At 45.2% G+C, this 25,302-nt stretch overlaps 1 protein-coding gene across 2 annotated transcripts; it reads left to right on the plus strand.

Moving 5' to 3' along the window:
* Positions 1 to 25,102, plus strand: psen2 (presenilin 2). Of its 2 annotated transcripts, XM_078399077.1 has the most exons (12): positions 1 to 138; positions 3,001 to 3,088; positions 5,519 to 5,715; positions 8,874 to 9,109; positions 9,725 to 9,866; positions 12,691 to 12,758; positions 12,850 to 13,070; positions 16,764 to 16,862; positions 18,417 to 18,494; positions 20,661 to 20,795; positions 21,627 to 21,745; positions 22,853 to 25,102. In XM_078399077.1, the coding sequence occupies exons 3-12, from the start codon at positions 5,584 to 5,586 to the stop codon at positions 23,006 to 23,008; spliced, it is 1,386 nt and encodes a 461-aa protein (XP_078255203.1). In that variant the 5' UTR covers positions 1 to 138; positions 3,001 to 3,088; positions 5,519 to 5,583; the 3' UTR covers positions 23,009 to 25,102. The 2 variants fall into 2 exon arrangements, with proteins under 2 accessions (XP_078255203.1, XP_078255202.1); XM_078399076.1 differs by lacking the exons at positions 1 to 138; positions 3,001 to 3,088 and adding an exon at positions 3,221 to 3,502 and having other exon boundaries at positions 22,853 to 25,101.
* The last annotated feature ends 200 nt before the right edge of the window (positions 25,103 to 25,302 follow it).

Raw genomic sequence — 25,302 nt, forward strand, 5'->3', positions numbered from 1 at the left:
AGGAGACGGGCGACCGCTAACCATAGTGTTGGCGGAACTCAGCGGGTCAGGCGGCATCTATGGAGGGAAAAGACAGATACAGTTTTGTGTCGGGAGCATTTTTCTAATTGATTGCAGTGGAGGACGAAAACTAAAGAGGTAGGAGAGCGGGACAAAACCTGGCAAGTGATAGGGGAAGACGGGATGGAGGGAGGGGGGATTGATTGGAAGATGGTGGAGTAATCTGAGTAAATGATCAGGGCGAGAGGTGAAGTGAAGACAAAAGGGTATAGGATAAGAAGAGGAGTGAAATGCAAAGCCAGGGGGAGGTATTTAGGGGAAAGGAACAGGGAGAAGAGGAAAGGGGATAATAGGAAAATGAGGAACTGGGTGAGAGACGAGTACACAGAGATTGGGAAGGAGCAGGGACAGGGTGTGCAGCATGCGTTGGAAGCTTGGACAATGTGTGAAGGTCTAATCATTCCACCTGCAATCCGGGGCTGACTGAAGTCACAAAGAGAGACAGAAGACAGAAATTCCAGTGTTTGGGTGGCGAGTGGGTGGCTCATGAGGCAGGACAGGGGGACGTTGTTTTAAGAATAATGGTTTAGGGCAGGAAGAACGCTTTTTATCACACTAGGTTATAAAATAGAATAGTCTACAAAGAGTTAGTGATTGAAGTAGAAATATTTAAGAGTAGCTTTAAAAAAAGGTCTTGTTTTGATCCTTCAGAATGTTCTTGCACAGTTTATAGCCAATTAGGTAACTTTTTGCACAGAACAGCACAGAAACAGGCCCTTTGAGCCACAATGCCTGTGCTGAGGCATGATGCCAAGGTAAACTAATCTCTGCACGTGACAAATACCCCTCCATTTCCTGCATATCCATGTGCCTATGTAAAAAACACCTAAATGCCGCTATCCCTTGTATAAGAAAATAACTGCAGATGCTGGTACAAATCGGAGGTATTTATTCACAAAATGCTGGAGTAACTCAGCAGGTCAGGCAGCATCTCGGGAGAGAAGGAATGGATGACGTTTCGGGTCGAGACCCTTCTTCAGACTGAAGTGTGTGTGTGAGAAATATTAATTCTGCACCTAGATATCACCTTATGCTTGTCCATGACATTCAATAGTCCTTGAATGTCACATGTACCCTGAGGTACAGTGAAATTTGGTTTGGTCACAAAAAAAGCAGCAAGATACAAAATTGCGTAAAATTTAAACATAAACAGCCACCACAGTGGCGTGTGAGAATCCCTAGGCACGCAGCAAAAGCAGAGACCCATAGCCATCAATCAGTCCAACGTACGGGCCACCGTGATATGACCAGAGTTGCACCAACTGCTTGTCACTCTCTGCAGTTCCTGTCCACGTGAACAGTCGGAAAGCCGTCCGCACTCGCACCAGACTCCAGGACGCTCCCTTGGCGCAATGTCCCCACAACACCGAGGCCACCGCACCCACGACGATCCCTGCGAGTCCCCACCAGCGCAGGCAGCATCCATCTTGCTTTCGGTGGCCTCGCACTCCTCACTGTAATGGAAGGCGAATAACTTTGACCTACTTCCTCCTTTTCTCCCGTGGTCGAGGCGATTGAAACATCCGCAGTCGGGGATTGAGGCTCCCGCGATCGCGGCGGTCGAAGCTCCTGCACCTGGAGTTCCCGACGCCGATCACTATTATTTTATATAATTCTATCTCCTCTCAACCTCTGCCTTTTCACAGAAAACAATCCACATTTGTCCAACATCTCCGCACATTCAAGGCAGTATTCTGGGAAACCTCTTCTCCACCCTCTCCAAAGCCGCCACATGCTTCCTACAATGTGAGCAGAACTGCACACAATACTCCAAATGTAGCCTAACCAAAGTCCTAGAAACATAGAAAAATAGATGCAGGAGTCAGCAATTCGTCCCTTCAAGCCAGCACCGCCATTCAATATGATCATGGCTGATCATCTAAAATTAGTACCCCATTCCTGCTTTCCCCCCAAATCCATTGATTCCTTTAGCCCTAAGAGAATGCCACAGATTCATAACTCTCTGGGTGAAAATGTTTTTCTTCATCTCAGTCCTAAATGGCCTACCCCTTATTCTTCAATTGTGACCCCTGGTTCTGCACTTCCCCAAATCGGGACCATTTTTCCTGCATCTACCCTGTCCAATCCTCTAAGAATGTTATATGTTTCTCTAAGATCCCCTTTCATCCTTCTAAATTCCAGTGAATACAAGCTCAGTCAACCCATTCTTTCATCATTTGTCAGTCCCGCCATCCCGGGAATTAACCTGGTGAACCGACACTGCACTCCCTCAATAGCAATAATGTCCATCCTCAAATTAGGAGACCAAAATTGCGCACAATACTCCAGGTGCGGTCTCACCAGGGCCATGTACAACTGCAGTAGGACCTCCTTGCTCCTAAACTCAAATCCTCTCACAATGAAGGCCAACGTGCCATTAGCTTTCTTCACTGCTTGCTACACCTGCATGCTTACTTTCAGTGACTGATGTACAAGCACACACAGGTCTTGTTGAACCTCCCTTTTTCTCATATGACACCATTCAGATAATAACCTGCCTTCCTGTTCTTGCCACAAGTGGATAACCTCACATTTATCCGCATTATACTGCATCCGCTATATCATATCTAAAGCTATATCATAACTTTCTGACTTGTACTCAAAGGCTTGAGTAATGAAGGCAAGTATACTATATGTTGCCTTTACCACTCGATTTGTGTTGCTACTTTCAGGGAGCAAAGGACTTGGACCCCAAGATCCATTTGTCCTTCAATTCTGTTAAGGGTCTTGCCATTAACGATATACTTTCCCCATACATTCATCCTCTCAAAGCGAATCACCTCACACTTAGCTCGGATTCAACTCTATCTGCCCATTTTTATTGGATTAAACTATATCCATTTCTGTAGCTGATCTATTTGTGTTAGCGGCCTTCCTCATTTTCCACAACTGTGTCAATTTTTATTTCCTCTACAAACTTACTAACCCATTTACGTCCAGGTCGTTTATATCACGAACAACAGATCCCGCGGGACTCCACTGGTCACAGACTCCAGCCAGAAAAAACACAACCCTCCGCCTTCTATCAGTAAGCAATTCGTGATTTTATAGGATTTTAGTTGAATGCCTTAAGGGGTTTTTGCTTTGGCTAAGCGTGCGGATGTTTCGGACAGAGCTGGGGGACGTGAAGTGGAGGGGCGCAGTATTCCCGGGCCGCACTGTGCCTACAGTTCCTGCCCGCTCCCAGCGAGGGAGTGGTTGCCCTGTCGCAGGCAGCTCTCGCCGACACCCTCCGTTCAGGGGACGACACTTCTCATGAGACGTGGGGCTTGTGGGAAAGCCGTGCTCGCAGTGTTTTGATCCAAGCAGCTGATTGCTGCCGCCGCCACCGCCGTCCTTGCTCCTCCGGCGCCCGCCGCCGTGGCTTTTTATTTTGCCTGCTGGATATTTAAGCGGTGTCAAAACACCAACGCCGGCTAGGCCTTCCAGTTTCTTTCCCCAGGTGAGCACAAAGGGGGAGAGGGGAGGGTGGGCTGGGCTGGAGCCGGAGCCGGAACCGGAGCCGAATGGATTGCGATCCGGGCCTCTGCTCAGGGTGATATTTGAGACGCTCGATGCTGTCCGGCCGTGGATGGGTGCAGACCCGGCGGGGAGACGTGGATGGGTGCAGCTCCGGATGGGGAGACGGGAATGGGTGCAGACCCGGCCGGGGAGACGGGGATGGGTGCAGACCCGGCGGGGATGGGTGCAGACCCGGATAGGGATAGTTGCAGACCCGGCAGGGATGGGTGCTGTTGGGTCGGGGAGACGGGGATGCTTCCCCGGCTGGGAGTGGGTGCTACCCCTTCGGGGAGACGAAGGTGGGTGATATCCTGCCCTGGGAGACGGGGATGGGTGCTATCCCGGCCGGGGAGACGGGGATGGGTGCTGTCCCGGCCGGGGAGACGGGTGCTGTCCGGACGGCAGCCGCTCTCCCTGGATCACCCGAGCAGACGATGGGTCGGACCTATGGTCATTTATGTGGAGCGAGAGTCGGCCAGGAATGTCGAAGCTTCATTGAATATGTGTTTCTCCAGGGTTCAGCGGTCATGCGAGTCAGAGAGGAGGTTAAACATTAACTAAGGAATGACTTAATCTCTGGGGCTCCCTAGAACCCGGAAGAAAAATCGCAGGAACATTTAAAGATTTGGCTTTCATTTCCCCTTCCTTTTGCTGCCCGCCCAGTCGTGTACGGAATCTTGTTGCTCGTCGTTGGGCCGCTTTGCCAGGGCGGACCATGATGAAGCCTCCAGAAACGACCCCGGCTGGGACTGCCAAGCCCTAGATGGACACAAAGCGCTGCAGTAACTCGGCGGGTCAGGCTGGAGAAAAAGCCAACCTTTAGGCCGGTTTCAGTAGAAATCCCTGGCCCCCTTTCACCAACCCGAAGCTGTTAGGATTTGGAATGCACGGTTTGAGTAGGTGGGGAAACAAATTCAACAATACATTTTTTTTTAAATGGAGTAGGCTAAATACTTGAAATCTTACAGTGTTGTTGGATAAGGGCGAGTGAGTGGAACTAATTGGATAACCCTTTTCAAGAGCTGTCAAGGGTAGGATGGGTTAAATTGGTCCTGTCTCTGCCAAATGATTCTCCAAATCGAAACAGTGTATGATTTTGTGATTCTAACAAGACGTGGTCCCTTTCATCTATTCAATCACAAAGTCCACTCATCCACCTCCTAACGCCAGCGGAGTTCCTTGCCTCAGCCCATTTCTGCTGAAACCTCCATCCATACCTTCCTTTTTCTGTGACTATCTGTTCAACCTTTCTATAAACTGGAGATCGTCTAAACCCTTCCTGTGTCCAAACCTGCGCCATATCCTGTTCACTTGCCATCCCACACTAGCTGTCCTGTATTTTTAAAACTGGCTCCACCTGCTCATTTGTTTTCTTATTCACACTTGGAATGTGTGTCCCTGAAAAGACTAATACTTATTGGTAGTCTCCACTTGCCATTTCGAGAGTGTTATTGCAAACCACCCTTTGAACTGTTGCAATCCATGTGGTGAAGGTTTTTCCCCACATTGCTGCTGTACGCAATGATTCTGGAGTGGGATTTTCTGTCCAGGTTAGAATGGTTTATTAATTGGAGATGACCGTGGAGATAGTGATGTTCACATATCATTAGGATGTTATGAAAATGCCCTTGTCATTTTCACGACAGAGGTCCGTCACACATTTGGGAGTGGTGCTGAAGAAACCATGCCAAGATGGTGTGTGCCTCTTGTAGATTCTGTACAGGTGGTGAAGGAGGTTTGCTTGGAGAAGAGGTGTCAATGAAGTTGTGTGCTTTGTCCAGGATGATGTTGAGTTTCTTTACTATTGAAGCTCCACTCAACTGGAGAGTATTCCATCACATTCCTGACTTGAGTCTTTATAAGTGGCGGAAGAGAGTGGTGGGTCAGTGAATGGAAGGGGAGAGATGATAACTGTAGGAGCTTTTTAAATAATAAATGTCTTCTCCATCCATTCCAGCTGTGTTTTTCAGACTCGCCCAGTGTTGGTGAGATTACTTGCTGTTACCACCAGAAAGTCCGTTCATGATTTCGTCCGACGGTGAAGACGAACTGTACAGTGAGAGGACGGCTCTGATATCGGCCGACGCCTCCACCATGTCGTCCTACCAGGACATGGATGGGGCACCTGTCCCCAGTGACTCTCGGACCAACCGGGTAGGAGCTACAACGCCGGCTGTGGGGCTGCGGCTAATCCCGGTGCACGTTGCCCTCTGATAATGGGCCAGTCCCTTTGGTAAAATTAACACAGAGTTACAGTAATGTGGTGCCATGTGGCAATGCATTGGTATAATCTCAAGTAACTTGAATTACACAGCTTTGATTTGCACACGTACAGTGCCCTCCATAATGTTTGGGACAAAGACCCATCATTTATTTATTTGTCTCTGTACTCCACAATTTGAGATTTGTAATAGAAAAAAATCACATGTGGTTAAAGTGCACATTCCCAGATCTTAATAGCCATTTTTATATATTTTGGTTTCACCATGTAGAAATCACAGTGGAGTTTATACATAGTCAATAGTCAATAGTCGTTTATTTGTCACATACACATAAATGTGTAGTAAAATGAAACATTACCCGCAGTTGAACAATAAGACCAATAAGATTAATCAATAAAAATGCAATAACACATACAATCACAACTAACACCAAACAAAAAGAAACATCCATCACAGTGAGTCTCCTCCAGTCCCTCCTCACTGTGATGGAAGGCCACAATGTCTTTTTCTCTTCCCTGCCGTCTTGTCCCGCGGTCAGGCTGTTGGAGTTGCCACGTCGGGGCGGTCGGGGCTCCCGATATTGAAGCCCCCGCTGGGCGGTGAAAAAAAATCCCGCGGCCTATTTCAGGCCGCGCCGGATGGTGAAAGGTCCGTGGCGGGCCGACCCAAGCCCCGCGATTCGGGGCGGGCGAACACGTTGCCTCTGCCGCTGCCGGAGCTCCCGATGTCGGCCCCCATCCAGGGGCCTGCGGGCTTCCGACGTCCACGCGGCCCGCGCCGGAGCCTCCGGAGACGAGTCGCAGCCGTTCCCGCAGCATTCGCAGGCAGCCAGCGCCGCAGGTGGTGAGTCCGGACCGCGGGCTCTGCGAACCAGAGACCCAGGTGGTCCCAGGTGCATGGCCGGTGGTAGGCCGCAACGGGAACGGAGACACGGCACAGAACAAAGGTCGCGTCTCCGTTCTGGAGAGAGAATGTTACAGTTACAGTTCCCGTTCCCTCCCACCCCCCCCCCCCCCAAAACATAACATACAACACTACATCATATTAACACTACAATTGAGACAAAAACAACAAAAAACACAAAAGACAGACGGACTGCAGGCAAGCCGCAGTCCCCCCATTTCAGGGCACCATAATGTTTGGGATACAGCAATGTCATGTAAATGAAAGTGGTCATGTTTAGTATTTTGTTGCATATCCTTTGCATGCAGTGACTGCTTGAAGTCTGCGATTCATGGACATCACCAGTTGCTGGGTGTCTTCTCTGGTGATTCTCTGCCAGGCCTGTGTTGCAGCCATCTTTAGTTTATGCTTGTTTTGGAGGCTAGTCCCCTTCAGTTTTCTCTTCAGCAAAAGGCATGCTCAATTGGGTTCGGATTGGGTGATTGACTTGGTCACTCAAGAATTTACCTTTTTTTAGCTTTGAAAAACTCCTTTGTTGCTTTAGCAGTATGCTTGGGATCATTGTCTTGCTGTAGAATGAACTGCCGGCCAATGAGTTTTGAGGCATTTGTTTGAACTTGAGCAGAAAGGATGTGTCTATACTCTTCAGAATTCATTATGCTCCTACCATCAGCAGTTGTATCATTAATGAAGATAAGTGAGCCAGTACCTTCAGCAGCCATACATGCCCAGGCCATAACACCCCACCACTGTTTTTCACAGATTAGGTGGTATGCTTTGGATCTTGGGCAGTTCCTTCTCTTCTCCATATTTTGCTCTTGCCATCACTCTGATATAGGTTAATCTTCGTCTCATCTGTCCACAAGACCTTTTTCCAGAACTGTGGTTGCTCCTTTAAGTACTTCTTGGCAAACTGTAACCTGGCCATCCTATTTTTGTGGCTAACCAGTGGTTTGCATCTTGCAGTGTAGCCTCTGTATTTCTGTTCTGCGGACAGTGGTCATTCACAAATCCACACCTGACTCCTGAAGAATGTTTCTGATCTGTCGGACAGGTGTTTGGGGATTTTTCTTTATTATAGAGAGAATTCTTCTGTCATCAGCTGTGGAGGTCTCCCTTGGCCTGCCAGTCCCTCTGCGATTAGTAAGCTCACCAGTGCTCTCTTTCTTCTTAATGATGTTCCAAACAGTTGATTTTGGTTAGCCTAAGATTTCACTGATGTCTCTAACAGTTTTATTCGTTTTTCTCAGTCTCATAATGGCTTCTTTGACTTTCATTGGCACAATTCTGGTCCTCATGTTGATAAACAGTAATAAAAGTTCCCAAAGGTGATGGAAAGACTGGAGGAATGACTAGGTGCTGAGAGCTCTTTTATACCTGCATTAAGGAGGCAATTAAACACACCTGAGCAATTACAAATGCCTGTGAAGCCATGTGTCCCAAACATTATGGTGCCCTGAAATGGTGGGACTATGTATAAACACAGCTGTAATTTCTACATGGTGAAACCAAAATGTATAAAAATACCATTTAATAAAATCTGACAATGTGCACTTTAACCGCATGTGAATTTTTCTATTACAAATCTCAAATTGTGGAGTACAGAGGTAAATAAATAAATGATGGGTCTTTGTCCCAAACATTATGGAGGGCACTGTAACATGGTGTCTATAGAACATGCAGCCAAAGGTTAAATGCCGATCCCTCCAATCTACCTTGTTGCGGCCCTTGCATGTTTTCTTTTGCTTGCACTTTCTCTGTGACACTATATTCTGCATTGTTTGATTGTATTCATATGCGGATGTTTTTATCTGGAAAGCCGTCAAAATATACCTTTTCACTTATATCGGTACATCTGACAGAAATAAATCAATCCCAAATGTTGTAGATGTTGGAAATGCTCGGTCGGTCAAGCAACATCTGTGGAGAAAGAAACGGAGTCGAGCTACAAGTCGGCCACTTTTCTTCTGACCTCTAGTCAGTCTTCCATCACAGCTGCTGCCTGACCTGCTTAGATTTCCCACTATTCCCACTTTTATTACAGAACCACGTGGTTCTCCCCAGTGTTCGTGCTCCAGGGGAGCTTCTTCATGCCCCTCCTCACATACTCTCGTTCCACAGGCGGGTACACCTTGGAGGGAGGCCTCAGTGTGGTTAACGTGACCTTGTGTTCTCTGACCTGTGCAGCGACGATCTGGATCCAGTCGCCCCGCCAACCCGGCGGAGGGGAGCGAAGGTCCAGGGGGTGACCCCGCGGGCAGGGATGCTGGCGGAGAGGGTGAGGAAGAAGAGGAGGAGGAGCTGATCCTGAAGTACGGAGCGAAGCACGTCATCATGCTGTTCGTGCCGGTCACTCTGTGCATGGCGGTGGTGGTGGTGACTATCAAGTCGGTCAGCTTCTACACCAGGAAGGACGGGCAGCTGTAAGTGTTCAGCACGGCACCCGCATGCAACCTGGCTGTCCAAGGATCTCCCTGTCAATTCTTACCCATGTAGCTGCCTTTCCACAAGTCCGCAGTGCCATCTAGGTCTCCTGCTTAGTTTAATTTAGTTTAGAGATACAGCGCGGAAACAGGCCCTTTGGCCCATCAGGTCCGCGCCGACCAGTTCCTCATTCCATCTCCGATGTGGAAGCCCAAAACCTATGAGCTGCTGTCCACAACCACTCCTCTTCTGCACTTTGGTCTCCTTTATGATGCTCTTTAAAACTTATTGGTCGCCCGTCAAAATATCTCTTTGGAGAAACAAGGAACTGCAGATGCTGGAATCTTGAGCAAAACACAAAGTGCGGGAGTAAATGATCGGGTCAGGCAGCATCTCTGGAGGACATGGACAGGCAACGTTTCATGCTGGAATTGTAGTTAACTATCATTGGTGGGAGAAAGATTTGGGGGGAATATGTAGATATTGTTCCTATGAAGAGTCTGCAAATTTTAAAAATATGTTGTAAGTGCAAGGTTGAAATTTTAGTTGTTGTTGATGTTCAGATATACCCAGGACTGATTATAATTAAATTCCTTTAACTTCCATTGGCACAGAATCTACACTCCGTTCACAGAAGATACTGATACAGTTGGACAGCGCATTCTTAACTCCATCCTTAATACTTTGATCATGATTAGCGTTATTGTCGTAATGACAATAATTCTTGTCTTTCTTTACAAGTATCGCTGTTACAAGGTAAGACTTTTTGAACTCGTATTATATAATGAATTCAAATGGGTTCTGAAGGCTTCACCTCTTTAACTTCCAATTAAGAAGCCAGGTATTGCAGATAAACAAGCTGTAGGGAAAGTTAAACCAGCCCTCATAGAGTTACAGAGCTATGCACCACAAAAAGCGGGCCCTTTGGCCCACCTTATTTATGCCGACTTGATGGGATACTGGGCTAGTGTCATTTGCCTGCATTTGGCCCATAGCCCTCTAAACTCTTCCCATCTATCTATCTGTCCAAATGTCTTTTTAAAAGGGTAGAATTTCACTAATTGGCAGCAAGAATCAGAATTAGGGCTACAATATTGTGGGATAAGTCCTAGAGACCCACGTTTTTTTAATTCATTTAATAGATGTGGCCTCATTAGCTGAGCCAGCATCTAATTACCGATCCCTAGTTGCCCTTGGTGGTGAGCTGCCCGCCTGAACCACTGCAATCCTTGAGATGCAATATACCCACCATGCTATTAGAGAGAGAGTTCCAGGTATTTGACTCAGCGACAGTGAACGTAGGGTGATGTATGGATGGAGTGTGACTTGGAGAGCAACTACCAGCCAGTGGTGTTCCCATGCTTTTGCTGCTTTTGACCTTCTAGCTGAGGCAGATTATGGGTTTGGAAGGTGCAGTCTAAGGAGTCTTGGTGATTGCTACAGTGCATCCTGTGGGTGATAGAAACTGCTGCTACTTGTGTCGGTGGTGTGAGTAGTCCAAGATGGGGTGCACATCAAGCAGGTTGCTATGTCCTGCATGGTGTCTGGCTTCTTCTTTCATTATACAGCGCGTAAACAGGCCCTTTGGCACATCGAGTCCGTGCTGACCAGTGATCCCGTACACCAGCACTATCCTACACACAAGGCACATTTTATCATCTCTTACCGAAGCCAAATAACCTACAAACCTGAAAATAGACACAAAAAGCTGGAGTAACTCAGCGGGACAGATAGCATTTCCAGAGAAAAGGAACAGGTGACGTTTCAGGTCGAGACCCTTCTTCAGACAAGTTACTCCAGCTTTCTGTGTCTATCTTCAGTTTAAACCAACATCTGCACTTCCAACCTACAAATCTACATCTTTGGAGTGTGTGAGGAAACTGGTGCACCCGGGGAAAACCCATGCAGTTACAAGGAGAACGTACAAACTCCATACAGACAGCGCCTAAGGATCGAACCCGGGTTTCTGGCGCTGTAAGGCAGCAACTCTACCATTGTGCCACCATGCCGCCCTTGAGTCACATTCGGCCATAATGGAGAGCTTGGAAAGATTGATAATAGCTCACTGTGAGCAAGAAATTTCATTGCACACTGCTGTATGTGGCAATAAATGGAATCTGAAGGAGAGGGAACTATGCTAGAGATATGGTTTGTCATAGTTGCCATCTTTCAGAAGAGATGTTTAATGCAGGCAAAGTCTTCTTTGGACAGAGTATATCCCATTACACAAATTCAATGAACTGCAGGTTTTCCCCATTGTTCTGGCTGGCTTCATTTATTCTTTAAGCAACATCAGAAAACATTGTCCAGTCATTATCAGGAGTTTGTGTTTGCAATAACTGGCTGACTCCTTTTCTGCATTACAAGAGTGACAATAGACAATAGACAATAGACAATAGGTGCAGGAGTAGGCCATTCAGCCCTTCGAGCCAGCACCGCCATTCAATGCGATCATGGCTGATCACTATCAATCAGTACCCCGTTCCTGCCTTCTCCCCATACCCCCTCACTCCGCTATCCTTAAGAGCTCTATCCAGCTCTCTCTTGAAAGCATCCAACGAACTGGCCTCCACTGCCTTCTGAGGCAGAGAATTCCACACCTTCACCACCCTCTGACTGAAAAAGTTCTTCCTCATCTCCGTTCTAAATGGCCTACCCCTTATTCTCAAACTGTGGCCCCTTGTTCTGGACTCCCCCAACATTGGGAACATGTTATCTGCCTCTAATGTGTCCAATCCCCTAATTATCTTATATGTTTCAATAAGATCCCCCCTCATCCTTCTAAATTCCAGTGTATACAAGCCCAATCGCTCCAGCCTTTCAACATACGACAGTCCCGCCATTCCGGGAATTAATCTAGTGAACCTACGCTGCACGCCCTCCATAGCAAGAATATCCTTCCTCAAATTTGGAGACCAAAACTGCACACAGTACTCCAGGTGCGGTCTCACCAGGGCCCGGTACAACTGTAGAAGGACCTCTTTGCTCCTATACTCAACTCCTCTTGTTACGAAGGCCAACATTCCATTGGCTTTCTTCACTGCCTGCTGAACCTGCATGCTTCCTTTCATTGACTGATGCACTAGGACACCCAGATCTCGTTGAACTCCCCCTCCTCCTAACTTGACACCATTCAGATAATAATCTGCCTTTCTATTCTTACTTCCAAAGTGAAGAACCTCACACTTATCTACATTAAACTGCATCTGCCATGTATCCGCCCACTCACACAACCTGTCCAGGTCACCCTGCAGCCTTATTGCATCTTCCTCACAATTCACACTACCCCCCAACTTAGTATCATCTGCAAATTTGCTAATGGTACTTTTAATCCCTTCGTCTAACATCCCTTCGTGCCCAGACTTTATTTGGTCTAAAGCACGAGGTGTGAGAAAGGCGTTTTTCACGTCTATTTGTGGTCGATAAATTGTATGCTAAAATCAGTCAGGCCATGATATGGTTGGTATTATGTCGGTCAACTGAAGTTGAAAAAGTGACATTTTCCTTTGATCTCCACGTTCAAAAGCAGATAAAACGTATCCTCGAACTGCTCTCTAACCAGAATGTTTGTGTCTTCCAGTTTATTCATGGATGGTTGATTCTCTCCTCACTGCTGTTACTGTTCCTCTTCAGCTACATATACCTGGGGTACGTACATGTGTGTTTTGCCTGTTTCAGATTAGCTGTCGCCTCTTGGTATATTTTTCTACATTAATGGTTTGATGTGTTTTCTATCCAGTGAGGTGTTTAAGACATACAATGTGGCCATGGACTACCCTACCCTGATCCTAATCATCTGGAACTTTGGAGCTGTTGGAATGGTTTGCATCCACTGGAAGGGGCCCCTGCAGCTGCAACAGGCCTATCTCATCATGATCAGTGCACTGATGGCCCTGGTCTTCATTAAGTACCTTCCGGAATGGTCAGCCTGGGTCATTCTTGGTGCTATATCTGTTTATGGTAGGTGTGCCATTTGCAACGTGGCCAACAGTTTTACAAATTACATTGCAAAATACAAAGTGCTTAACATTCCCATTAGTGCTCCAATTTGCACATGTCTCGGGTAGGGTTCTTAAACAAAGAGCCGTGGGCAGAGAGAAAACATGAATTATGAGGGGCAAAATGCATCTGAAAGAAATGAATGTAGAGCATCGAACAGTACAGCAAAGGAACAGGCCCTTCGGCCCACATAGTCTGTGCTCAGCATGATGCCAAGATAAACTAATCTCCTCTGCCTGCACATGATCCATATCAATGGAGAAGGGGAGTTACCACAGCCCTAATAACACGACAGACTGCCATGCCAGATTGGAGAATTGACTTGCTTCTGAGACAGAAGGTTTGGATGTTCCCCCTCCAGAGTCTTGTGCATGTGGTTGTGACCTGCCGGTCCCAGTGAGCATTGAGGGCACCGTGCCACTAGAAGGGCTGCTCTTTCCGCCTGGCTAGTTGGACAGAAAGATCCCAGACAAGTTTCTGCAGTACAAAAACAAAAAATGCTGGAAACACTCATGGGACCCTGAACATGAAACATTAACTCTGTTTCTCATTCCACAGATGCTACCCCATACACCAAGTGTTGCCAGCATTTTCTGTTTTTGTTTTGTATTTCCACCATTAGTAGATTTTGTTTAAGGTTTATTATTGTCACGTACTGTGTAAACTTTTGTTTTGTGTGCTATCCAATCAGATCAGATAATACGCACACCTTGTGTTTTACGCAGGGGTTACGGGCATGAAAAGCAGAGTGTAACTCAAACGTGCCAGGCACTGCACGGATTACACGACCAATTGAAATAAATTAGGGTAAATCACATTGTATAACATTACAAAGCTTTCCTTTCCATCTGTACAATGCTTTACCTGAAATGCACGATGCTAACTGTCAGTGCATAAAACAGAGAATATTACCCTTTTATACTAGAAAAATATATCTGAAGGGCAGATACTTTTAAACATATAACCTAATAAGTGCAGGCAATCATTTGAATATTTTTCCTGTTAAGCAAAACTGCTTAGAAGATAACTTTGAAAGCTGATGTGTAAGTATGGCACACATAAATTAGAGTGTGTTATTCTGAAAATAGGAGCACATTAATTAAACTTTTGTAGTAATTAATGCATTGTTCTAAAAACATATAAATCAAGCATGTGGAAAATGTGAGCTGCCTGTACTATACATAAATACAATTGTCAAACTCAAGTACAATAGTAAACAATAGACAATAGGTGTAGGAGTAGGCCATTCGGCCCTTCGAGCCAACACCGCCATTCAATGTGATCATGGCTGATCATTCTCAATCAGTACCCCGTACTGATGGGCCTTCTCCCTATACCCCCTGACTCCGCTATCCCTAAGAGCTCTATCTAGCTCTCTCTTGAATGCATTCAGAGAATTGGCCTCCACTGCCTTCTGAGGCAGAGAATTCCACAGATTCACAACTCTCTGACTGAAAAAGCTTTTCCTCATCTCCGTTCTAAATGGCCTACCCCTTATTCTTAAACTGTGGCCCCTGGTTCTGGACTCCCCCAACATTGGGAACATGTTTCGGTGAAACTCTTTTTGCACCCATTTTGCCAATCAAACTCCCTCATCTAGATCAGGGGCCTCCAAACTTTTCAGCGTGAGGGCCACATTATATATTTGGCACATTTTTGCGGGCCGTAGGAAAAAATAAAGAAGTGTGAGTTTTATAAACTTAATAATCTCAAAAAAGTTTAGACTAGGTTACGTTAGATTAGATTAGGAAAGGTTAAACTAGGCTAGGTTAGATTAGGTTAGTTTACATTAGGTTTATATGGCAACAAATAAATAATATTCAATTTTTAAAAAGAGCTTGAAATATTGGAATATATATACTGTAGGTATACAATTATTTATAAAGCAGAAAAGATATAGTGACCACCACTGGGGAAGAGAGAGGGGAGGGGGGGAGAGCGTGGGGTGGGGGGGAGAGAGTCGGGGTAGAGGGAGCAGCGGGTGAGAGTGGGAGCGTGGGGAGGGGGAGAGTGTCAGAGGGTCCGGTGAAGGAGTGCCGCCACTTGCGGGGGCTGCTCTCTCCCTCTCTTTCCCCTCCCCCTCTCTCCCAGAGCCAACGAGATCTGTGCCGCTGCCCCACTCTCTTCCCCGGCCCCGTCTCTCTCTAACGCAGCAAAATAAGAACAAACACAAGTGTAGTTGTTGTTCAGAAGCCCCGCATCCCCGGGGTGAGCGGCAGCGACGAGGAGGGAAGTTGCACTTGTGTTTGTTCATATTTCGCTGCGTTAGAGGGAGACGGGGCTGGGGAAGAGAGTGGAGCAGTGGCGCAGATCTCGCTGGCGCTGGGAGAGAGGGAGAGGGGGCAGCACCCGCAAGTGGCGGCGCTCCTTCACCGAACCCTCTGACACCCTCCTCTCCCTCGCGCTCCCGCTCTCACCCGCTGCTCCCTCTACCCCGACTCTCTCTCCCCCCCCCCCTCTCTCTCTCCCCGGGGTGAGCGGCGTCAGCGGTGGCGGCGAGGAGGGAAGTTTCCTTGGGTTTGTTGTTTGCGAGGGGGGCGCTGCGATCTCTCGCCTTGTCCCCGCTCTGGGTCGGTGGCAATCCGCTCTCCGGTGGATCGTCGCCGGCAGTTTCTGCCTCCAGTCCCCATCGCCTAAGAGCTTGCTGCGGGCCGGATAAAATCTCGTGGCGGGCCGGATGTGGTCCGCGGGCCATTGTTTGGAGATCCCTGATCTAGATCATGCTATCATTTGTCAGACTTTGTCCCACCCCCATCTCTCTTCCAGCTTTCTTCCCTCCCCCCCCCCCCCCATCCCCCACTACAATCAGTGTGAAGAAATGTCTCGACTCAAAATGTTGCCTGTCCATGTCCTCCAGAGAAGCTGCCTGATCTCCCGAGGTACTCCAGCATTTTGTGGGGTTTTTTGTAAACCAGCATCCTTGTGTCTCCAAAAAATGTAATTATTGGGGTAAATAGAAATAGTGCAAGCATTCAAAATATCTACGTTTACGTTTAGGTTGATTATTGTTACGTGTACCGAGGTACAATGAAAAGCTTTGTTTTGCATGCTACTCAATCCAATCGGATAATACTATACGTAATTAAAATCAAACCAAACTCAAGTAAAATAGGTAGTGCACAGTGAAAGATAGTGTGGGATTTAATTGTCAGAGACAAAGTCCAATGTCCACAATGGGGTGGAGGTGAATCGGACAGTACCCAAACTTATGCAGGGACTATTCAGAACCCTGATAACAGAGAAGAAGAGCCTGTTCCTGAGTCGGGTTCCTGTGGTGTCCTGGCCAAAATGTAGCTCACAACCAGCATTCGAGGAACAAATAATCTGATCATTATCTTCTTGTAATTTGTGGAGGGTTGCTGGTGATAAAATGGCTGCCATACTTTCTGCATTGACTACACTCTGAACGCTCATCCTGTAAAGCTATGAGGAGTGCTGTAGGAAATTCAGACTTTAATTGCAAATTTAGTATCCTGAGAAATAAATGTAAGCAGAATAGTAGATTATGCCAACAATTAATTAGCAACAAGAAGAGTGTGACAGGACTACGATACATGTTTTACTGGTATCACCAGTACGTTGCACGTTGAGCCTCCTGATTATAGGGGTTTGCCATCAGTATATTGATGCTATATTGTCCATGTTTTGCTGTAGATCTTATTGCAGTGCTGTGCCCTAAAGGGCCCTTGAGGATGCTGGTGGAGACAGCCCAGGAGAGGAACGAACCAATATTCCCAGCCTTAATATATTCATGTAAGTCCACTTTATACCTTCTTGTTCACACTTGGCTGCATTTAGAGCAAAGTCACATTTCATTATTAAAGAAAACTTCCCAAACACTCGGGAAAGTTGCAGTGAGTAAATGGAGGTGAATTGTGGAATTGAGGTTCAGTGCAAAGATGATGTAGGATTGCTGGGGTCCAGGTGAGTAACAAGACCATCGCACAGAAGAGTAGCAGTTCCGAATTCTGTAGCGAATTCTGATAATTGTTGGGAGCACCAATCTAGTAAAGGTTGGTGCCATAACGTATAGTAGTATCACAGCAATTCTGTACAGAAACTACACCTTATGGGTCCTTTTGGCCCCTTGAATCCATGTTGACCATGGATCGTACATTTATAATCCTACATTAATCCTATTTTTTTGATTGATTGAAAAAATACAGCAGATACAGGCCCTTCGGCCCATTAAGTCCACGCTGATCAATCATCGATCTCCTGTTTGGACTAGTTCTATGTAAATTGCCCCAAGTGCATCGGGAATGGTTACAAAAGTGGGATAACAGAGGCCAATTAACCTATAAATCCGCATGTGTTTAGGATGGGGGAGGAAACCGGAACACCAGAAGGCAGTCACAGGGAGAACACGCATACTCTACACAGACAGCACCCAAGGCCAGGATTGAATCTGGGTGGCAACAGTTCTACCTGCTGTGCCACTGTGCTATTTTATTCTCCCCACATTCCCCTTGGCTCTTTCCAGATTCTGGCATTTCCCTACGGATTTAGTGCAGTTTACAGCGGCCAATTAACCTACCAACCTGCATGTTCAGAAACTCTGGGAGGAAACTGAAAGAAAATGTATGTGGTTACAGGGAATATGTGCAAACTCCCTGGAAACACCGGTGGTCAAGATTACTCCCTGGTCACTGGAGCTGTGAGGCAGCAGCTCTATTTGCTGAGCCACTGTGCCACCCCCATTGGTCATTGCATTTGGCTGGGACTTGCACCAAGCAGTTTGAGTCCAATAGATGAGTATGACAAATTCAGTTGTGCTTTGAAGGCTGATATGTGACCACGTCTACAGTAGAAGGGTAAGAATCTAAGATTTCCATGATGCACCATGGGAGGGCCAGATTACAAATCCATCCTGTGGCGCTCAGGAATTTCACTGATAATTGAATCAAATTAAATTTGCCTTGACCCGAAGAAGTGGACACTCTGGCTTAACTGAGCGGCACGGTGGTGCAGCGGTAGAGTTGCTGCCTTACAGCCTTTGAAGCGCTAGAGTCCCGGGTTCAATCCTGACTACATGTGCTGTCTGTACGGATGTTTTTATGTTCTCCCCATGACTACATTGGTTTTCTCTGAGATCTTTGGTTTCCTCTCACTCTCCAAAGACATTCAGGTTTGTTGGTTAATTGGCTTGGGTTTGTATACTTGGTATAACTGTAAATTGTCCCTAGTGTGTATAGGCTTGTGCTAATATGCAGAGATCACTTGCCAGTGTGGACTCAGTGGGCCGTAGGGCGTTTCCGCGCTATATCTCTAAACTAAAATGAAACTAACTTTTGCCTTTCTCTACAGCCACCATGGTTTGGCTGGTGACGATGGCAAAGCGAGATGTGGGGACTGAGGAGCCTCTGAACAATGCGTGCACTTCAGGTTGGTGTAAGACTGATAGTTGGGGATTCCCAGGAAGGCAACGTAAATATGATTTTAGTATGCAGACTATTTATTGCAGGCAGGTCCAAGAACCTCGTTATAATAACTTGTGTCAATGACAACGTTGTGATTGTGGAATCCTACAGAACTCTGAAATTAAAAGAAGATAATGTTGGAAATATTCAATAGGCTGGACTACATCTGTGAAGTGTTAACATTTCATGTAGTTCCAACATTCCTGTTTTCATTTCAGGATATCCTTTCACCAGCTAGGAGTCTAACTAATACTATTACAATTATAACATACCTTCTGCCCATACGATATTCAGGCCTCCTTAAGATTAAATTCATGACACCCACATTTTTTCTCATTGTTCTGCAATTTTTATATAGATTGCCAGTAGTCTTCTGCTTCTGACATATACAGTAGGACTCTGATAATCAAGCACCTGATAGATCAGAAATCCCGATGGCCTGGCATGTCTCACTCAGTGTGAGTCCGAGTGCTGACAGGGTGCGCAGTCATAGCCTCGGATTGAGAGTGCAGTTGGAGTGGAGGGGGTGGGGGGGAGTCTAACATCACGGTTGGGGTCTGGTACACCAGTGGTCTAGAATGTGGGCAGATTTCCAGCCAGAGCTCCGGTCTAAAGCATTTTTCGATTTCCCACTGTTGAACTCACCGGGATAACGGCACAAGAATAAACATTATTGTACCGTTGCACAATATGCTCTAGAAAACAACGAGAGCCTCGCCTGGTTCTGAGAGCCCCCTTGAGAAATAATCTACAAACATAGTTTAAAAACAGATACTAAATAATAAAACCCTGTGGGGATCCTTGGAAAGGTGGACTGATTAGATAGCTCATTCAAAGAGCCAACGCAGGCATATTTACCAACGTACAACGCAGGTGGGTTATATGAGATGTTCTTGTGGTCTCTTGGGGGGGGGGGGGGGGCAGGAACTAAGAAGATGGCACTTTCTTAAACATGCTTTGTCATAAAGGTGTAATGTACTATCTGTAGTAAGGGATTCGTGCTGTCGAGATTGATATCCAAGCTCTTCACAGGTTCTTCCAAAAAGAACAGTGCCTTCGAGTTGCCGGCCATTCTGATTGCGCAGGTGTCTCCGGGAAGCACCAAGAGGCTGTGGCCATCATGATTATATTGTTTTATTTTTGATATAATGATTTTGTACTATTTGATTTTCACAACTGTATGGTCAATCTGTTGTATTGTATTGACCGAAAGAAAAAAAAAAGACTAGAAAGGGCAAGAGAACTTGCAGAAGTGTTTTTGAAGGCAGGGGGTCCCCAGGTTATGCAAGAATTTTATTCCTGAGACTCCATAAGCTGAATTTTTCATATGTCAGGAAACATATTTCCCCCCAAAATTGTGATGTGTAATCTTCAGCCTCGACAGCCCTTGAGGACTGCTTTGCAAAGAGTAGACTGGAGAAGGTTGGTTTAGGTGATAGGAGTTGTTACCAGCAAGTGAACGGTGCAGGTGTTCGAATGCAACCACAGTTCAGTTTGCAGGGAGAACGGTGGGGGGGGGGGGGGAGGGGTAACCAGTAAGAAAACTATCAGCAGTTTAATAAAAAGGAACTGTATGCATACGAGAGGTGATTCAGGGTTCTTAGCGTTTGATCATACCCGACGGACAGTTTAGAGAAGGCATTAGCTTTTAATACGTAATAGCTTTTAATGATCTCTGCATTGTCTCCTGTTGAAGAAATTGGCAAACTATACCAGAGAGCAGCATCCCGGGGAGATTTGCTTAGAGTCAGATTTTCATGTCAGGTCTACTCACGGTACTTTTATTGTAAAAATATTGGAAATACAGACGGTCCCAAGGGACGGAAGACCTGATTTACGAATATCCAATCCAAGGGCACTTTGACACTGAAGAATTATACAATGGGGTATCGAGAAGTCGTCTTTCCAATTCGCTATGGGAAGGTTGATAATATGGAGATGGACGTGTTAAGTGGGCAATGGTGGGAATGTGTGTAGCAACAGAATAATGTAATGAAATCTGTAAGAATAGTATCCAAGTAATGTTGGCAACTACTACTTGTGTGTGAAATCCTATATTAATTAAACTGGAATTTTCATCCAAAGATCTTTGTCAACTTGGATGCTGATATCTGTTTGCTCTTCTGTCTAGAAAACTATCCTGATGTGGATGCTGAGGGGAACCACCATGTTGCCCCAGAGTGGGATGATATCGCTGAGTTACCCCAAGCCCAGATCCAAGGGGTCCACCATTCAGCTTCTGGGGTAGAGGACCTGGAGGAGGAAAGTATGTGGCCTGATTCTGCTCATTTAAACACTAACCCATCACCACTTCCCATGCAGTTAAGATATCCAGATCCCCCTTAAACCCATGTATCTCCTTTCCTTTTAAAATCCTTATTAAAAACTATATCTATGACCAGGATCTTGGTCACCCCTCCTAGCGTGCAAATGATTCTATTTTGATCTCCACTTGGTATGATTGCCCTCTCTCTGCTGAGCCAGAGCTTCCCTTCCAATGAAGAGGTGTTAAATTGAAGCTGGATGTAATAGATTCCCCAAACTCATTACCACCAACCTAACCCACTCTTCTGCCACTATTTTTGGAAGAAAGGATGGAGTGAGCTCAATTGCCAACAGTTCTTTTTTGAATTGTTGGATAAGAATTGTGTCTGGAGGCTCCAAAGCAAGTCAGAATCTTAATCCTGCTAAGTCTTTGGGGTCTCCCACAAGCTATGAGCTGCATCCACTGCAGATTAAAAACAGTAAATAAGTGTACCGATTTAGTTTCAGCCGATTACACAGTATTTTGCATGCTATGTATTATTCTGCTTCAAATGCCCATCCCTTACCCTATCTGCATACCTATCTACTCTGCTATTCTTCATGTGCTTATAAAAATACATCTGCTCCATTGACCCCAATTATTCCTCGGCAATCACCACTAATCTCTGGTAAAAAGGTTTCTTCGGAATTCAATGCTGGATTCTTGGTGACTAACCTACCCGCGTCTTTTGGTTTTCATCTTCCCTGTGTGTGGAATAAGCCCAGCCTGATAAGCCTTCGTTATCATTATAAACCCTGGGTTCTGTTATCATTTTTGTGGCTCTTTTCACAGAGGGTGTGAAGCTCGGTTTGGGAGACTTCATCTTCTACAGTGTCCTTGTGGGCAAGGCTGCGGCAGGTGCCAGCGGAGACTGGAACACAACCTTGGCCTGCTTCATTGCCATTCTCATTGTAAGTCGTGAGGTGGAGCACTCTGCATGTTGCTCTTGAATTGCCTTCTTTCATGGAATGTCCTAAGAGTTCAAGGAGCTAAAGCTTAATCTTCCAGAGGCAGCTCTGAGCACATGTCCTCGGAGAAATCCTTTAGGGGTGTTGAAGATTTGTGATTTTAAGGCATTATTTATTTTTAATTAGTATTGCTCGTTAGTTCTAAAAATGTCGAGCATGGGGTTGGAAGGAATAACGTCAGCTTGACCAACAGTCAAGGATTTGACATGACTGGCATTGACTAACAGTCACGACACTGGCATACTCAGGCATGTCTGTCGTAGCTGATGAGTTGGCAAAGTATGAGATATGGGCTTGCAGTACGGCTAAGCATTTGATGGCGATTTGAAGGGGATGAATACTAGAGTGTGAATGCTGGTTGATTGAGATTGTTGATGGGAGAGTGATGGTGCGGTGATTTGAGTAGATCTGAGGCAAAGGGTGTCATGGATGGGATGCAACATTTGCAGATGAATATCCTACCCTTAACTACCCCTACGAGGATATTTCATTCTTTGCGCCCTAGTCCTTGGGATAAACTCCTGAGTTTGACTTCAACAACGCAATGGCGCAGCTAGTATTTCCACTGTCTCACAGCTCCAGTGACCTGGGTTCAATGATGTCTGTTTGGAGTTTGCACGTTCTCCCTCTGAGTTCCTCGAGATCCTTCCACAGATGTGCGGGTTCGTAGGTTAACTGGCCGCTGTGAATTGTTGCTAGTGGGCAGGTGAGCAGTGGAATTTGGGGTGGGGAGGGAAATTGATGGAAATGCGAGAATAAAAATGAGATCAATGAAGGACTAGTGTAAATGGATGTGTGAAGGGCTTGTGTTCCTGCTGTACTGCTTGAATAATGTAGTTTGTATTCTGATTGAAAATTTGCCTCATGAAGGGGTGGTTTGAGGGGGGTGAAGGCATGTAATTGAGAGGGGCCTTATGATTGCAAGCATTGAGCAATACATCCAATATGTTCCAGCATTTTTATAATTTTAGATACTGTTCTCTTAATCTAACTCCAAATGTTAGCTATGTTAATTGGAGGAATGTCACACTTTCTCCTTGCTTCCAACAGGGATTATGCCTCACTCTCTTGCTGCTGGCCGTGTTTAAGAAAGCCTTGCCTGCCCTTCCAATCTCCATCACCTTCGGCCTGGTGTTCTACTTCTCCACAGACAACCTGGTGCGTCCTTTCATGGACACTCTTGCTTTCCACCAGTTTTATATTTAGTAAACAAATAACTTGATTAAATCCTCATCTTCAGCAGGTGCAAAGTTGGCACTTATGTTACACTATAACTTAAGAAAAACAAGATATTATCACTTATATATTTGGTGTGATTTTAATGATGAAAGTGGCATAACCATTTTGATTCTGACAACCAGACTCTGTTAAGATCCATTTTTGTGGTGTCTTCATAGAAACAAGTTAAAAAAGCAGGACTATTAGTAACTTAAATGTATTTAGTTATCCCTCTGACGAGACATCAAGGATTTCACAAAACCACTCGAGTGGTGAACCTTTCCAGGCTGAGCATAACATTTTAAGATTATATATAAAGTGGAGCAGGGATTGAAGGAGGACTTAATTATTCCAACATTCTTACTTGTTCGAGAATGATTTCATTTCATCTTCATACCATGACAAATATTGGGGAACTGGTATCCCATGGAACAATTCAGGCAGTGGCATCTTTCCCACATTTTCCTTGAATGTGAATGATTCTCTACAAGCTCGTCTAATTTTCTAATTACTTTAAATAAATATTTTAATGTCACTAATTATGATTACTAGCAGGCCAATTTGCACAGAACAGGAAGCACTTTTTGTACAAGTGAGTGTTTTTTATGCAACAATCTCACCCAAATATTTCCTCAGGTTTTTGTAGCATTTCAGTCAGTACAATAGAATTGCATGCTTTTTGATTAGGATAGTTTGGGGGAATGCTGTGTAAAACAAGTGACAAATTATTGTAAAATTGCATCATCAGAGGATTTCAAACTGTAATTATGATTCAATCAGGAAGGGAGTTCCCCAGATTAACCTTATCTGAATAATGAGATTGGTGATTAAGCATCCTGATAATGGATAGACACTAGAGTTTGCAATATCTCCTCCATCTCTGCATAAGAATGAAGCAAAGAGTGAATCGCTTTAATTGGCAAAAGAGCCAGAAACAAGAGGTTGTGTTTTACATAAAGGTTTGAAAGCATGGAAATGGTTCAATGGTTAATGAAAAAAAAAGATAAATCCCTGGAAAAAAATATAAGGCTATGGGGGTGATAAAAATGATGTAGTTTGAGAGATAGAGCCAGATGGCCACCTGCAGTATGTCATTCCATACAGAAACCTGGCTACCAGCTGGAATATTATTACTTGAACAATTTAAACTTGCCATCTTATATTTGCCGAGTCGCAGAGGCTCTCTTGATAAATCTCAAACTGCAGTTGAAGGTTCAGATTCTAAAATCTATGGCAAACAATTGGTTTAAAATAGAGGTATCTAATGAGGCTTGTGGTCCCTTCTGCCTCAATGGGTGGAAATAGCAGGATAGGGAGTTGTTTTGGCATTCTCAAACAACCTTACTAATCCATTGAGCCACTACAAAATACCTATGGTGCTGGGAGGTGTCAGGTGGCACAGACCAATTAGGATGTTTGTGATGGTTTCTAACAACATGCAACTGGACAAGATGTCAGTTACACATCTGAAAGTCATAATGATCTGTGATTGTTAAATGATCTGTGATAGTAAAATTGATTATTACAAAAACTTTAGTTCTTGGCTTTTGTTCTGCTGGATGAATTGTGCTTCTGTCCACATTAAAAAAAAAAAAAGGATAATTGACCAGGATGGATTGAGTTACCCAAAGGAAAATATGGATCTTGGTAACACCTTTTGAACTTGAGCTGGCTGGAAATAAGTAGCCTATTAATAATTCATAAGCAAGTGTCAGTGTTAGCCAAAATTTCACAGTCCACATATTTTGTTTCACATTCAGCATTTCCATTCTGGCCATTACTTCTGGACCTGTGTTTTTCTCTTCATGTGCAATTATTGTACCTGCCCAACAATGCAATACCTTCTTTATACAGAATTGTACTTTATCCCCATTTAATGATTTTTCTTAAATATAAACACTGGCCAGACTTTTAAGCAGAAAGTATTCCTGTCATATTATGGTGCACGAAAATAATTATAAATTAGCTCAAGTGAAGCTGGCACATGTTAGGAAACTAATATTTAGTGGTATTATTGCATTGTCATCTTTACATAGGGAAATAGTAAATTGCCTCAAAGCCTCCAACCTGAAAAATCATATGCAAAATATAAACCAGTCTTAAAAGAGCAGATACAAAACTATCTGAAGAACCCGAAACATCACCCATTTCTTCTCTCCAGAGATGCTGCCTGTCCTGCTGAGTTACTCCAGCTGTTTGTGTCTATCTTAGATATAAAACTTAGATGAATATCCAGCTTGTTTGGGCAAGGAGCGCAAACATTTGGCCCAGAGCTTCCTCTC

This window comes from Rhinoraja longicauda, chromosome 5 (genome assembly GCF_053455715.1).
Source record: "Rhinoraja longicauda isolate Sanriku21f chromosome 5, sRhiLon1.1, whole genome shotgun sequence".
Classification (NCBI taxonomy): domain Eukaryota; kingdom Metazoa; phylum Chordata; class Chondrichthyes; order Rajiformes; family Arhynchobatidae; genus Rhinoraja; species Rhinoraja longicauda.